The 15,804-nt window shown below is 39.1% G+C and overlaps 1 protein-coding gene across 1 annotated transcript in view; it reads right to left on the bottom strand.

Annotated features, from left to right (window-relative positions):
- Window positions 1-6,195: 6,195 nt before the first annotated feature.
- The window catches only part of LOC308090686 (multidrug and toxin extrusion protein 1-like), a gene marked incomplete at its 3' end in the record, with an annotated part of 18,446 nt that continues 8,837 nt past the window's right edge, over window positions 6,196-15,804 (bottom strand). The window contains exons 8-14 of the mRNA XM_080435951.1: window positions 15,585-15,682; window positions 13,607-13,788; window positions 12,720-12,828; window positions 10,091-10,166; window positions 8,965-9,034; window positions 8,452-8,584; window positions 6,196-6,443 (exon numbers count right to left, since the gene is read on the bottom strand). Of these exons, the coding sequence (XP_080292077.1) occupies window positions 6,196-6,443; window positions 8,452-8,584; window positions 8,965-9,034; window positions 10,091-10,166; window positions 12,720-12,828; window positions 13,607-13,788; window positions 15,585-15,682 (916 nt within the window). The remainder of the gene's footprint in view (window positions 6,444-8,451; window positions 8,585-8,964; window positions 9,035-10,090; window positions 10,167-12,719; window positions 12,829-13,606; window positions 13,789-15,584; window positions 15,683-15,804) is intronic.

A 15,804-nucleotide genomic window follows, 5' to 3' on the forward strand; every position in this document is an offset into this window, starting at 1 on the left:
AGACGGTGTGCCGTGATTTTCAGTGATTCCCCCCCCCCCTAAAACATAATCATCAGGTATAGAGCGTCGCAGTTCCCGCCCACTTCCTGTTTTTTTTGGTGCCGGAAGAAAAAACTCAATGCATTTTTCCATTGACATTTCCAAAAATATTTATATCTATTAATTTAAGCCTCGAATCAAGCCATCATGACATGACATGAATCATGACCATAAACGTTTGATTCTGTGATTTTTTTTTTGTTGAAAACGGCAAAACAAAGGGTATTTATTAAATATAGTATATCATATAATTAAATATAAAATAAAAAAAAATCACAGAAAAAAACGTTTTATGGTCATGATTCATGTCATCTCGTGATGGCTTGATTCGAGGCTTAAATTAATAGATATAAATATTTTTGGAAATGTCAATGGAAAAATGCATTGAGTTTTTTCTTCCGGCACCAAAAAAAACAGGAAGTGGGCGGGAACTGCGACGCTCTATTATGGTTATACTAGGAGGAATATTTTTTTCAAAAAAGATTACAGAAATTGTTAAAATTATGTTTTTATGTGGACACGCCTCCAGTTCATTAAGTATACCTGGTTCTCACATTAGCACCTCTTCCACCACCTTAGCACCACCCAGCTGTCCTAGTCCCTCCTCCTCCTCATGCCCACACCTGTTGTGTTATGATAATGAGGGGGAGGGTATATTTTTACTATGTCACTAAAGGGCTGTTTTTCTATTGGCACCTTTGACCCTCAAGGTTTCAGCCTCCAGGAAGAAACTCAAAATAGTCAGAGAAGACATAAAACACCATAAAAACACCACCAGGGGGCTTAATGAAGTTCTATCAACCTCATAGACACATGAAAAACAGAACAAGTGCAAAACCATGGCACCACCTCTTTAAAGTTGTGTCCAAGATCCTTGTCAACTCAGTCAGATTTATCATTTCTACAAAAACATAATTTAATCAGGCACAAACAGGCTTAGCTATACCCATGTCTCACTTCCTGGTTTTAAAAAAGGCAGTAAAGCTGCTAAAGCTATTGTAAGCTTTCTATTTTTTGATAATTGCATTAAATGATATTTCTATCAGATGTGTCTCAACCATAACATGCCAACTCCGTATGTCCTTCTAAATCTAAACTAAATAAAGATTATGGTTTAAAGTGTGTAATTTTATTAGCATTAAGAGAACTCTGAGCAACGTTGAACAAATAAATTGTCTACTCACTATGACTGTGCTGTATGACATTTTGCCAGAGTTGACATCGACATAGAGTTGACAACTAAATAAAAAACAGTGGGAGGTTAGCACATATATGGTTTAATAGTCAACACTTTCTTTTCCTGGCATAATTGAAGAGTATTTTCTTTTTTTAAATAAAATGTAAGGTTTTGTCCCAATTCTCAAGAACTTAAAAAATGTAGCTACAGTAGCGAAGCTATTAGATACTCTAGCAGTATTGTGTTACAGACTAAAACTCTTTCAAATTAAGTAGCTATAGCTATGCTACAAGTTACTTAGTAAAAATAGACAGCTACTGTACATAAGAGTTTTGTGCCTAATGGGGTTGGTAATGTTGACATGTTGTGTCATTAAGTGATTGAATAAAACACAGTTGTGTGAAAGCTACATACATGGAGAATTCTATCTTTGATCTGATGGACAAACTGCACTTAAAACTGATTTCTTGTGCTATTTTAAGCTGAAAATGTAGGGATGTAGTTTTTGTTCAGCTACCCAGCTACACTCACCTGAACCCTAATAGCATCCCTAATCTGGTGCTAACGTTTGGGAATAATAATAATAACTAGAAAGTACTGTTCCTGAAGAAACAGTGTGGGATCGCTAAGGTTGAATGTTGATAGTATCACACTAGAAAGTACTGTTCCTGATTAATTCTGTCTTACCTATTTATATTACATATTGTGATGTCACGCTGACGCGATCCCACAATGATAATAATAATAATAATAATAAACTTTATTTATAGAGCACCTTTCAGGCATAAATGTAGTTCAACGTGCTTTACATTCAAGTTAAAAAACACAAGTTAAACAAAGCAATAAGTTAAAATCTAGTCAAGAGTGAAATTAAAAGGGTGAAATTAAAAGGTGGAGGAAAAAAAATAGTTAAAAGGAGATCAGTTAAAAGCAAGGTCATAGAAGTGTTTTTTTTAGCTGCCCCTTAAAGCCATCAACTGAGGTTGCCTGTCTGATATGCAGGGGGAGTAACTTCCAAATCCTCTGTGCATAGCTATCAAAGGCAGCATCACCATGCCTCTTGCCATTTGCAAATAGCTCCGTCAGCAGTCCAGAACCGAGTGACCTGAGGGGGCGGCTTGGGACATACTTCTGCAGGCAATCTGACAAATAGGAAGATGCTAGACCATTTCACCTCTGGTTTTTAGCCTGGTCACCAGGCCAGGCTAAAAACCAAGGATTTAAAAACAAGTAAAATAACTTTAAAATCTATCCTAAACTTCACAGGGATCCAGTGCAAGGATGCAAGTACAGGGGTAATGTGGTCCCTTTTCCTGGGTGTTGGTTAGGATTCTGGCCGCTGCATTTTGAATGAGTTGCAGCCGCTCAGTAGTTTTCTTAGGCAAGCCTGTGTAAAGTACGTTACAGTAATCTAATCTTGATAATACAAAGGCATGAGTCAGATTCTGCGAGGAGAAGAAAAAAGGGAAAAAATTGGGTAAAATAAATTAATAATAATAACAGCAGGCTCTTGCAATGTTTCTCAGATAATAAAAGGCTATTTTAGTGACATTGCTAATGTGCTTTCCAAAATCGAGGTCAAGGATAACACCCAGGTTTTTCACAGTTGGTTTCACCTGTGAGGACAAATTTAGAGTATTTATATTAGATAAATATTTATTTAGAGTTTATTCATTATTGCAAGCCTTTGAGCGTCTGTACCAATGATAAGGAATTCAGTTTTACCTTGAATTAATTTAAGGAAATTGCTGTTCATCCACTGCTCGATGCTGGAGAGGCAGTTTAGCAGAGGATGAAGTGAGTCACTGCTGTCTGGGTCTACAGATAGATACAGCTGGGTATCATCAGCATAGCTATGGAAATGGGTACCATGGCTACGGATAATTTCTCCAAGTGGGAGCATGTAAAGGGAGAACAACAATGGACCGAGGATCGAGCCCTGGGGGACACCAAATAGGGAACTTCGCTTCTCTGAGACATAATCCCAGAGACTCACAGAATAGTTCCGGCCTGTGAGGTAGGTACGGAACCAGTTCAGTGTGGGTCCTGAGAGGCCAATCCGGGTTTCAAGTCTATTCAGGAGTATTCCATGATCGATAGTATCGAACGCAGCGGCCATAAAACAGTCTGTCTCTGTCTTAAGTACAATTTTATTCCACTTTACCGAAGTATTTCCAATTTTCAGTACTTTTACTTCTACTCCACTACATCTCAGAGGCAAATATTGTACTTTTACTCCACTACAAGTATTTAAAAAACTTTGGTTACTTTGTGGATTTAGATTATTATTACAAAACATACATTAACCACTTCAGCCCTATATACATTTTGGCCATTTGAAGATAGCCGATCTACAAGCTCACAATGCGTCACGATAGCGACATACTAAAGCCTATACAACTTGTGCTATAACCACGCCCCCCTTCTGTGGCCAACGTGGAAGTGCCTCTGCCTACAACAACTGCGGGCTATTTTTTTTGCCCGTATAGTCGACGGAGGCGCACCGTGTCAAGCGAACTTGAGCCACGTGAGGCACCACCGAGCGAGCTAAAGCGAGTGAGTGAGTTGCCGTGCCGAACGTTGGGAAGTTCGCCGTTCGAGTTATGTACCGATAGGGACAGAATTGTAAATCATGTTTTGGTGAGAGCGTTTGCCCCAACTGCCACTCAAAGTGGCTACTGGCCAATCACAGCGCGTCCGTGCACAAGTGGTATAGGTTTTAGGATGACACGTCACGATGCGACGCATTGTGAGCTTGTAGATCGACTATTTTCAAAAGATTTTGAGTATACTTTCGACTTTTGGTACTTTAAGTACATTTTGATACCAACACTTTTGTGCTTTTACTCAAGTAAATGCTTAATTCCGGACTTTTACTTGTAATAGAGTATTTCTACATTGCAATATTGATACTTTTACTTAAGTAAAAGTATTTAGTACTTTTCCCACTGTAGACATAATATTCAAACAAGTCCATGTTTTACCTTACCATGTGTGAACACCAGCACTGCAGCTAATAATATGAATTGCAAAGGGGACCAGCTTGGACATATTACAAATCCCACACTGTGAGCCCAGCTGTGCACAGAGGAGTAGATAGTTTACACAATTCATAAAGTCTTCAGGAAGCTGTCACACTAACAGCAAATCTATTTAGTTTTCTTCTCCTACAATGCTCTGTACACTGTAAATTGTTGCCTCCCTCATAGGTTAACTTTGTTCCACAGCATTTGGGAGGCCTGTCCATGATGATTTCTTTAACCTCTTAAACCCTGTATACTTCTTTGTATGTCAAATAGTGAAAATAGACACTTATAAGCTCACAATGTGTCATTGAGCTTGCAGATCAGCAATTTTTGCGGAATGTTCACTTATTTTCACAGAATTCTATCTTTTTCTCAATGATTGCCTATAATGACATGCTCAGAATAGAAGGGGGGGGGGTAAGGTTCATGTGGTTAAACTGTAAATCATGTTTATGGCAATCACGAATGATATCAGACCAACCAGATGTCTGTGTTTGTCGTGCCACCAAACAAAGGGTCTCAGACAGACCAGGAAAGGTTTTATCTATTATATCAGCAACAATCGGCTTTAATGGAAGCTGTGCTTGGTATTACCTCATCTCCAAATTATGGACCTCAGGCGTTAATAGAAGGTCTAATTTTATGCTGTTAACACAAAGAACTCATTAGCTGAGTGTACTGTTAGGCTGTGATTATAAAGTGTGAGCTGACAGGCTAGTTATCCGTTCCTGCTAAGAGCAGAAAGAGATAATTGATGTGCTCAGCTTGAAATTTCTTCATTCAACCAACATGCCGAATTATGAGGACACTTTTTAGCGGGGTAATATAACCGTACACAGCCAAATGTTCAGTGTTAATTTAATTTTGAGAATGTAAATGGACCATTTCTCTCAGAATTAAATTAACAGAAGGATTTTGCTGTGTAGGTTGGCATTAGGCTGGTAAGTGTATATTGTATGTTTTAAGGCCAGCCAGCACCTTCATTATCATCACATTTGTGTCCAAATCAAAGGAGTGCATAATAAAGCAAAGAACAGACAGGTTTGCATGAATGATAATCTTACAGTACAGGTGCAAATACACACTGATGCCATGACAGCAGCTTAACCACATCCCTAGCGTTCCTATTCTGGTGCAAACACTCAGCAAACGTTGTGAGCTTGTAGATTGGCTATTTTCAGCAAAGAGATTTGGTATTAGGGGGGGGGGGAAGGGGCTGACCTACATAGTATGCCCTAGGCCCAGGGGACCACGACCAGTTTACATAGGTTTAAGTGGTTAAGATATGATTTATGCTCAAGGTATCAAAACCTCTGATCATTCTCTGATACGTTTATATAGTTTTTGCGATGTATTTGTGTAAAGCATTTCATAACACTTAATATTCATAACATGCTCCCCTGAGTCACACTCAGAGCAAGGAAGTACCATTATTGTCCAGCAGCCACAGTGGCCAATAGATTCCCCAAATCCCCAGCCAATTGCATCAATCTACCGGCCAAAATAGGATTTTGTGAATAGAATAGGTCTGTTTATGCTGGCTAGTTACCTGGCAAGGTGGCTGGCAGAGTACCCCGACCAGCCACAGCTATTGGCTGTTGGCTGGTGTTAAATTCCCACTCTGGTCACAGCATTGCTCAATGACTCCTGGCATTAAGGGCTTCCTGAAGTTCAGTAACACTTAAAATGGCCATACAGACATAGTTCAATAATGGAAATATATTATGTTTCATAAAATAAAATAAAAGGCACACAAAACACCAAAACACATAGGCCTATCTAAAATAAATATATATAAATATATATATGTATAGTTTATAGTATATATGCAGTATATATGCAGTTTATTTATATATTTTCTAACACCGCTATGAAATAAATATTTCCGTTATTCAGTGTAGGACTTGAACAACTGTCTGTTGGAACATCAGCAATGTGTCGCTGTGTGGTCCCTCACTGAAGAAACCGAGTGACCAGCTCACTGACAAAGACGCCAGCAGCGAGGACGAGGAGCATGACCACGAGAGTCAGGCCACGCCGTACCACCAGCTGTCTGCATGACAGAGCCACCCTCACTGTAGTGGCAGCTGCCACGCCCTCGCCCTGACCCGAATCAAACGCTCCCGATACCATGTCCGCCTTCTGAGAGGTCAGAGAACCACGGGCGGCCAACATCTCTTCCAGGGGTATGATAGAATGCCCTGATTGAGGGAGATGCAGAGATGGGGAACAAAAAGGTGTCACGAGAGTGAAGCTTCCCAGTGTCGAGAGGTCATTATTTGGGGTTGACCGCTGTTGATCTGAGCTTAGTTTGATAACTCAAACGTTCCTTAAGGGTGGGTGCTGGTTTAGCTATCAGAAGTGGTACATTAATCCTGATGGAAGCTTATTTTATTGTGAACTGTGAGGAACATTTCAAAACAATTCCACAAAAATCTAAAGTTTGTGCAGAGATGTGTCAGGAATAGGAAAATGGAGTTGACTTACTTTTATTTCCAATCCCAAACATCTCTTTCCCCTCTGCGATTGGGACCCCTGCTCTCTCCAATGCCTAATTACAATATGTAAAGTACGTCAAAATGTCAGTCCAAAAGCATCTCATCCAAGTAAGTTGACCGTTTTAATATTCAGTTTATCATCAGAACAGAAAATGCTTCCCACATTAAGATGTAATATGTATTGTAGGTTGTACTGTAATGATAACATTTTAAATAAAATAAATAAAATGTAATGTTAATGAAAATCAAATCTATGAGTCATGACATTCATCCATGAACAGGGAATACCATAGGTGTAGGCCAGGCACCTACCTCTGCAGTGGCCTTTTTCCAGTCCAGTTTACATAGGTAAACTGTTAAAAATATGGACAGCAATGTGACAGCGGTGAAAAGCCCCAACCACAGCCCTGTAACAGATAGGGTATACCAATAAGGACACAATAATTGGCTCTAGCACAGTGACTCTTTCAGTATGTGCACTCTCTACAAACACAGCTGTACTCACTACTGTCTCTGTTTCTACGACCGTGGATAATAACTGACATGAAAATGAGTACTGATCAGATATATCGACTGGACAGTGACCTGTTCACCTTCCCCCCCTGCGCAATCAATCAAGTGCAATCCATCTACCCATCTATCTAAACCAGACTGATTCAACTTTTACTAGTTCCAGTAGTAACAGGGTCCACAGGAAATCAGTTGAGAACCACCACAGTTATGGCTAGTTTATAAGCACAACCCTTTCAACAAGTGTCAAGCAAAGTGTCGAGTTCTCAAACATACTGTATATGTCAACATTTGTCAACATAACATTGAATATAACAGCTCAAGCTTGTAGATACCCCCCCCACGCTTTATTTTTTGTTTTTTGTATTAAGTATGTATTTGCTTACTATCCCTCATAAAGGATATATATACAGATACATGAATGAAATTATTTAATTTAGTTTATCCCCTTTCTATGTATTGGTGAAGGGTTTTTACAAAAAGGGTTGATATGTCTGTTAACAACTAATCTCTCAAGAACAGATTCTGCTCTGCGTTGGAATCTGTCGTGAAGGCTCGTCATAACATGTACGCACTACAAGTGGGGGCTACAAGTGGGCGTGCCTTCAGATCAGGAAGCAGGCCGCGCTTTACCCAATCAAATGTAGTGGGCGGGATTCACATGTCCGTCGATCTTTCCCCTCGAAACAAACCCAAACTAATTTAACAATAGCGTCCGCGGAGCAGACAAAACCACGGAAAGATATTCACATTTTAACTTACTCTTTCATCATAGAAACAAGTGGGCTTATAACCAAAACGATCCATGTTCTCTGGGAGAAGTGGTGTTAGTGTTCCGTGTAGAAATATTGTTAGTGGGAATGAAAACATAGTGGCACCACCGGAAGTGAAAGCTGAAGGCAGACCAAAACCCCAGTTTCCTTTGCGCATGTGTGCTACGTTGTCATTGTCCCAGAGCCAGTGAGAGATAGTACAAACAGCAGAGGGCGCTGTTTTTCATTCTCACTGGCTCTGGGTTCCCAGATTGGTTAACAACAGGAACGTAAAACATGTAGAAATTATTTTTTGAAAAAATGAACTTAATGATTTATTGTCTAAACATGTTTTGACTCAATAAAGTATAAAACAAAACCCAGACCCCACCTTGAGAACCAGTGACTTATTGGACCTCTGCCATTATACACTGTTCATCTCTCCTCACCTACAATGCCCATTTTGACAGGGAACATTAGGGCCACTCCAATGGGGAAGCCGATGAAGTAGAAACCGATGAGGTTACACAGTGCACCGACAATCTGTTTCCCTGCTCCTCTAACAACCCCTCCAGCCACAGCCTGTGAAGATTTAATACACATGAATCCAAATGCCAATCTATATATACATGTTATACATAAAAACCATGTCATCATCTAATCATGTGGATCTCGGGAAAGGAATATAATCTTTGACAAAATCTATGTCCATATTTTGGAAATTTGCCCAAAATAAGGATGCCAGGGTCAATGTGGTTTACAACCATTAATAAGTTAAAGTGTTAAATTGTGATATTGTCAAACATAAATATATATCTCAGACAGTCTACATTTCCTACTGGGGGGGGGGTTATCAAAAGCAGAGACATGGATTCCCCCCAAACCCACCCAGCAAATTGAACCCTGTACATGACCAGAGCTAGAACTAAAAGAAGACATTTTAAAATGGGTATATCCCTCACCGAAATGGCATCAGACAGATGGATAAAACCATACATTATCAGGACATCAGCAACCCTCGTAACAACATCTCTGAAAGAAAAGAAAGACATTAACATTGTCCGTTTTAAAATATATACACATTGGACAAACATATGTTTTAGAAAACGTGAGAGAAAATACACTGAAAGGGAAAAATATAGCTAAAATATAGCTAAAATATAGTTAAAATATTTTTCCAGCAGAAACTAAAGGCCCAGTCAGTGATACAAACTGGGTAGCCCCCCCAACTACAGTAACATACTAAATGGAGCAGTGTTTTTATTTTCTACGGGTGATTGACTAAGCTATTGATAGATGCACTAACACTATTAGACAACATAAAAATGTGTTATAAACTGTATTTGATGTACCATATTAGTTTTTTTCGCTGGTAATGATTGTAAACTTTGCAGTGAAAATGCAAAAGTGAAAATATAACACTAATGTATATGTTCAAAGTGTCACACTTGGTCTGCCTAGGATGAGTTTGTACAACTGAAAAGGAGTAAAACCTGACTGAAGCCAAATGACCGGCACACGTTTACTGTTAATGTTTACTACCTTTTGAGGTTAAAATATATTGCATAATGGTATTATGGAAGCATGACTACGTGCGGCTTGCACGGCCTGCATCTGCCTGTAAACGTCCACAGAACATTTCACGAGTACATTTAAAAAATATATACATAATATATTGTTGTATGGGATAATCTTCGAGAATTGGAGGAAAATCTACAAGACAAATATAATTTCTGGCCAAGAAAATGTTTAGCTATTTTTATTAGGGTAATGCCCACTGGGAACACATTATGCAGTAACCGTTGTACCCGCTGTCAGAGTACTGCTGCAGTAGTAGTGCAGTACCAATTATCATAGTAACTAAGCCTACTTGGTAACAATGCAAGTCGGCAATGAGCAAGTTGGAAATGCATACCCCACCCATTTATGCAATACCCGTAGTCAGTCAGAGTACTCATTGTACCTGTCTGTCTGTTTATTTATTTTACTCCTATATACAGAGTTTTGTGTCAGGCATGCCCAAATATGGAGTCTACAGTATATTAGGGGTTAAGTGGCAAAGAGACACCAACGTAAGAGTGTACTCACTGCTCTGGGGTGAAAATATATCCTGCAACGTCTTTAGAGACTCCAAGAATGGTCCCGACACAACATGAGACTATAACTGAATAGGGGCAAAGAAATACATACAGTACATTAGTAATGATGGCCAAAGCATGGAAGAATACTTACAACTGACACTCTAAACAACGAATTAGAGGACAGCCTTTGTCAATAGGATTTTGATGTAATAAGCAAAAATAAGACATTTGCAGAAGTTCAGGTTACACATCAGCACTTATTACATATTACATATTAACAGGCCAAAGACTAAAGGCTAATTTGTACTTTGTCAAACGACCCTTTCAAAAAGTTAGGTATTTTCAATTATGACAAAACAAGATGCTAAACACAAAAACTCAAAGGCCCCCAATGTAAATATGCTATTGCTTTGTGTTTTATCATTTTGATTTAATTTTTTACAAATGCATACTGTATGTTTATGCAATATGCATATGCATTTTTGTCAATAAAGAAGTCAATCAAACAATATTTATATATTTTTGGCAAATTACACTGTTTTACGGTAAAGTATAAATTTAACTTGAACCAACATCTTTATACTATGTTGTATGATGGTGTCGTGCAGTGAAAATAGACAATCTGCAAGCTCACATGAGCTCACAACATTTTGAGCTTGTAGATCTTCTATTTCTATTTGAGCTCATTTTGAAAATTGTTTAAAATGTTCACCTATTATAATAATAATAATAATAATAAACTTTATTTGTATAGCACCTTTCATGACATGAAATGCAGCTCAAAGTGCTTTACATAGCAAGAATACAATTACAGTTAGAACCAATTTAACAATAAAGCAAACAAAAATAAAATAAAATAAAATAAAAGCAAAGGCAAAAGCAAAGGCATAGAACAACATTAAAATAGGGAATACAGTGAGGAATTAAAAATCAACCAAAGAATCAGCTAAAAGCAAGAGTGAAGTAATAGGTCTTGAGCTGTGCTTTAAAGCTATCGACAGAGGCTGCCTGTCTTAAGTGTAATGGGAGTTTATTCCACACTGTCGGTCCGTAAAAGCAGAATGCTGCTTCACCGTATTTTTTATATGTCATTGTAGGCACCTCGAGCAGGTCAGCACTTGAAGACCTGAGGGCCCGGTTTGGAACATATCTCTCTAGGCAGTCAGAGAGGTAGGAGGGTGCCAGACCATTTAGAGCTTTATAAACTAATAAAATAATTTTAAAATCAATCCTAAAAACAACCGGGAGCCAGTGTAGTGAAGCTAGAACTGGAGTGATATGTTCTCTCATCCTGGTTTTAGTTAAAATTCTGGCTGCCGCATTTTGAACAAGTTGTAATCTGTCAGTTGTTTTCTTTGGCAGGCCAGAGTAGAGTGCGTTGCAGTAATCAAGCCGAGAGAAAACAAAAGCGTGGATCAGCGTTTTTGCATCGTCTAACGACAGATAGTCTCTAATTCGCGCAATATTTCTAAGATGAAAGAAAGCAATCTTGGTGACATGATTAATGTGTGTATTGAAATTCAATTCAGAATCGATAATCACCCCCAGGTTCTTTACTGTGGTGTTACTTTCTACAGCCAGGTTACCAAGTCTACTTGTTATTGATTCTCTCTGCTCACTGGAACCAATTATGAGAACTTCTGTTTTATCCTCATTTAGCTTAAGAAAGTTCTCACTCATCCAGCATTTTATACTGGACAGACAGGTCAACAATGGGTCTAGAGCGCAGGGGTCGTCTGGAGCTACTGAAAGATACAGCTGGGTATCATCAGCATAGAAATGGAAGTTCACTCCGTGATCGGCGATGAGTTCTCCCAGCGGTAGTATATACAGGGAGAACAATAAGGGTCCCAGAATTGAGCCCTGTGGAATACCAGAACAGATGTTGTGTTTGTCTGAGTCAAAGTTAGCTAGACTGACAAAATAGCTTCTGCCTGTTAGGTAAGAGTGAAACCAAGACAAGGCTGTGCCTGACAAACCAATCCAGTACTCCAAACGCTGTAGTAGAATTGTGTGATCAATCGTATCAAAAGCAGCGGTTAAGTCAAGGAGTAGGAGAACAGATACATTTTTGTCGTCAGCGGACACCCTAAGATCATTAATTACTTTTACAAGTGCTGTTTCTGTACTATGACCTTTCCTGAAGCCAGATTGGAATTTGTTATGAACCTTATTGTTCTGTAGGAACACATCCAGTTGATGAAAGATAGTTTTTTCTAAGACCTTGCCCAAAAATGGCAGATTTGAGATTGGTCTATAATGACCCAGCACCAATGGATCAAGGTTGTGTTTCTTGAGTAGCGGCCTGACTACAGCCGTTTTCAGTGAGTCTGGAAAGACGCCTGAAAGTAGAGAGCTGTTTACAATTCTTAGGATATCTCCAATAACACTGTCTAAAACCTCTTTGAGAAACGGGGTGGGTACTACATCCAGTGAGCAAGATGATGATGTCATCTGTGATATAGTTTTACGGAGGGTAACATGACATGCCCAAAATAGCCTGGGCTCCAGGTTTAAAGTGGTTATGGTCTTTTTCATGGATACGACGTCACACAGAACAGGAGCTTTGACGGCCTGCGTAAGTAGATGTATTGCAGTCGTGCATAATCACATTTCATTGATGCAGTGGTCCGTACTTGTGCAGATGAAGGAGACCTTGGCAGACAGCTTGGCCTGCTCCATGTTACCAGCGCCAAGAGCATTCCCAACACGCACGCTGGCCGCTACAGAGAATCCAAGTGGGAACTGTGGGAAAGGATGAGGTAAAAATGTTTTATGTCAATAATAAAACTAACAAGCCCCTCCTGACATAATGTCAGTGGTGGAAATAATACTCACATTTTTTACTTAAGTAAAAGTATCACTACTGCAATGTAGAAGTAAGTACTCTGTTACAACTAAAAGTCCGGAATTCAAAATTTACTTGAGTGTGTACAAAAGTATTGGTATCAAAATGTACTTAAAGTACCAAAAGTAGAAAGTACTCATTATGCAGAATGTCCCATTTCTCAAGTTTTCAAATGTATAAAATGTATACAAATCTTTTGAAAATAGCCAATCTACAAGCTCACAATGCGTTGCATCTAGACACATTGTGAGCTTGTAGATCGGCTATTTTCAAATGGCTGAAATGTATATAGGGCTGAAGTGATTAATGTATGTTTTGTAATAATAATCAAAATCTACAAAGTAACTAGTAACTAAAGTTTTCAAATAATTGTAGTGGAGTAAAAGTACAATATTTGCCTCTGAGATGTAGTGGAGTAGAAGTAAAAGTACTGAAAATTGGAAATACTCCAGTAAAGTAAAAGTACCTCAAAATTGTACTTAAGTACAGTACTTGAGTAAATGTACTTAATTACTTTACACCACTGTGTACTGTAACAACACAATTATTACATTCTCTTTCACACATCTTCAAATACTACATATCTAAAACATTTATGCACAGTACTACTTCTACTGTCAGACATATTTTCTCTCATCATGGATAATCATGACTGTATTGGATACTTGGAGTTACCATATAAGCAACAGCTGCAAACTGATAAATAACAGACTGAGAGGCCAGCTCGGTTTCACTTATGATGCCGGCCAGGAAGCCTCCGATCTCATACAACCACCACTCCAGGCACAGCATGAACATGCTGGGGATGGCCAGCTGGATGAACGGTCCCCACTCCTGAAGACACTCGGTTGACCACCCTAGGGGGTCAGACAGTCACAATCTTATTTAATCCTTTCAATCCGGGAACGCATCTGTGCCATTTTAGATTTCTTTCGCTATTTTTCGGAAAATCGTAAAAATGTGTGCAAATCTTTGAATATGTATATTCTTAAGTGAACATTTTTAACTCCAATATTTGCTTCTGGGGGTCCCTGGAACAAAATATTTTGAGATGGGGGTCCGCGGCCAAATGCATATCATTTTGGGGGTCCTTGACGTGAAAAAAGTTTCTACAAATTCTATAAATTCTACGATTCTACAAATGTCTTCTAATTCCTAACAGTTTGAGCTTGTATATCTGCTATTTTTAAATAGCCAAAGAAATCTAAAATAAATGATGCAGATGCGTTCCCCGATAGAAAGGGTTAAGTTAACAAACTTTATTATATTGTGTAACTTTACACTGAAACAGAAGGCGGTCCACACATTCTACACGGAAACAGTCAAATAAAGTATTTCCCTTTAAGCTGCATTACTGTTTACAGTATGCATACGTGCATGTGTGTGTATATCAATATTCTTCTTAGCATGCGTGATGTCATGCATGTGTCATGCTAAATACATAGCATGATCAGTAACATTACAATACAACCAGCTGACTTATTCCCTCAGTATGGAATGAATGATTGGAATGTATGAAATGCCTGCATATCACTTTTTGTTCAGAGTAGAGAAGTGTAAAAGGTAAATGATAAATGGTGCATTTATATGCGCCTTTATCCAAGGCGTTTTACAATGATTGTGCATTGAATTACATTCACCCATTCACCCACACATTCATACACTGATGGCGGAGGAAACCATGCAAGGCGCCAATCTGCTCATCGGGAGCAATTAGGGGTTCAGCATCTTGCTCAAGGCCACTTCGACACTCTCCCCCAACTCTGGGGGAGCCCAGGATCGAACCTTCCGGTTGCCAAGCGGCCATTGTACCTCCTGAGCCACTGCCGCCCCCAAACTGTAGAGTATGCATGTTTTAACAATGGGAAGTGATTGAGTGAGTGAGTGAGTCAGTGAGTGAGTCAGTGAGTCAGTGAGTCAGTGAGTCAGTGAGTCAGTCAGTCAGTCAGTCAGTCAGTCACCATATTGACTACTATTATACCCCCCCAAGGGTCTGGCACAAAGCTATTACTTCTGTTATTTGAAATGAAAACTAAGTGTTGGTCTATGGTCATACTTTAGGAAGGTCTCATGGCCAAAGGGTAAAAAAGTCTTAAAAATGTCAAGTAAGGCCAATGCAGTAACTGTTATGATGATGTCTTCGTGTTTTGTGGATACTCGATTTAGAAAAACAGTACACAACCATTTGGAGAGGGAGGCAAATCTGGTTATACAGTATGTATACTGTAGGTTGTACTGCTACTTACAACTATACTAGACTATAATGACCTTGTGAATAAACCCAAGGCCAAAAGACATTTGAACTGACAAAGTACTTATCTTTATCTTTCTATCTTTTCTATTTTCTTCTATTCTTAAATTGTCATCCACACAGTTGAGGAAGCTTGAAGCATAACAATGTCAAACGTTTGAACAGGGGAACTGCTTTATTTTTGGTCACATATTACACACTGGAATGTGACCAATGGTCAACCTATTCTGAAATTATTAGACTAGTAGGTTGAATGCAGAGCAAGAGGCACTTGAGAACAGAATAATAATGTATGGCAGAATGAACTCGGGAAGAGCAAAAACCTTTTAATAGCCTCAAAACTGTATTGTGGTCTAATGACTCGGATTGAATGAAAGATGGTCTCAATGGGAGGCATCTCACCTTCCCATGTGGCCTCGTGTAGCCTCCTCCAGCTAATGTAAACGTACAGGAGCACAGCCAAGGCATACTGTGTGATAGCATTAGCTGCAGCAGATCCACTTCATCGGGGATGAAGAAGAGCAAAAAGGTTTAGTGCAGTGAGCGACAAACTCTGTGGTATTACAGTGATCCCGGCCCCCACACAGTAAAATCCTCCTGTTAATTTACAAGCTGCAATCCA

Source organism: Gymnoscopelus braueri, assembly GCF_963280865.1.
Source record: "Gymnoscopelus braueri genome assembly, chromosome: 8".
Taxonomy (NCBI): domain Eukaryota; kingdom Metazoa; phylum Chordata; class Actinopteri; order Myctophiformes; family Myctophidae; genus Gymnoscopelus; species Gymnoscopelus braueri.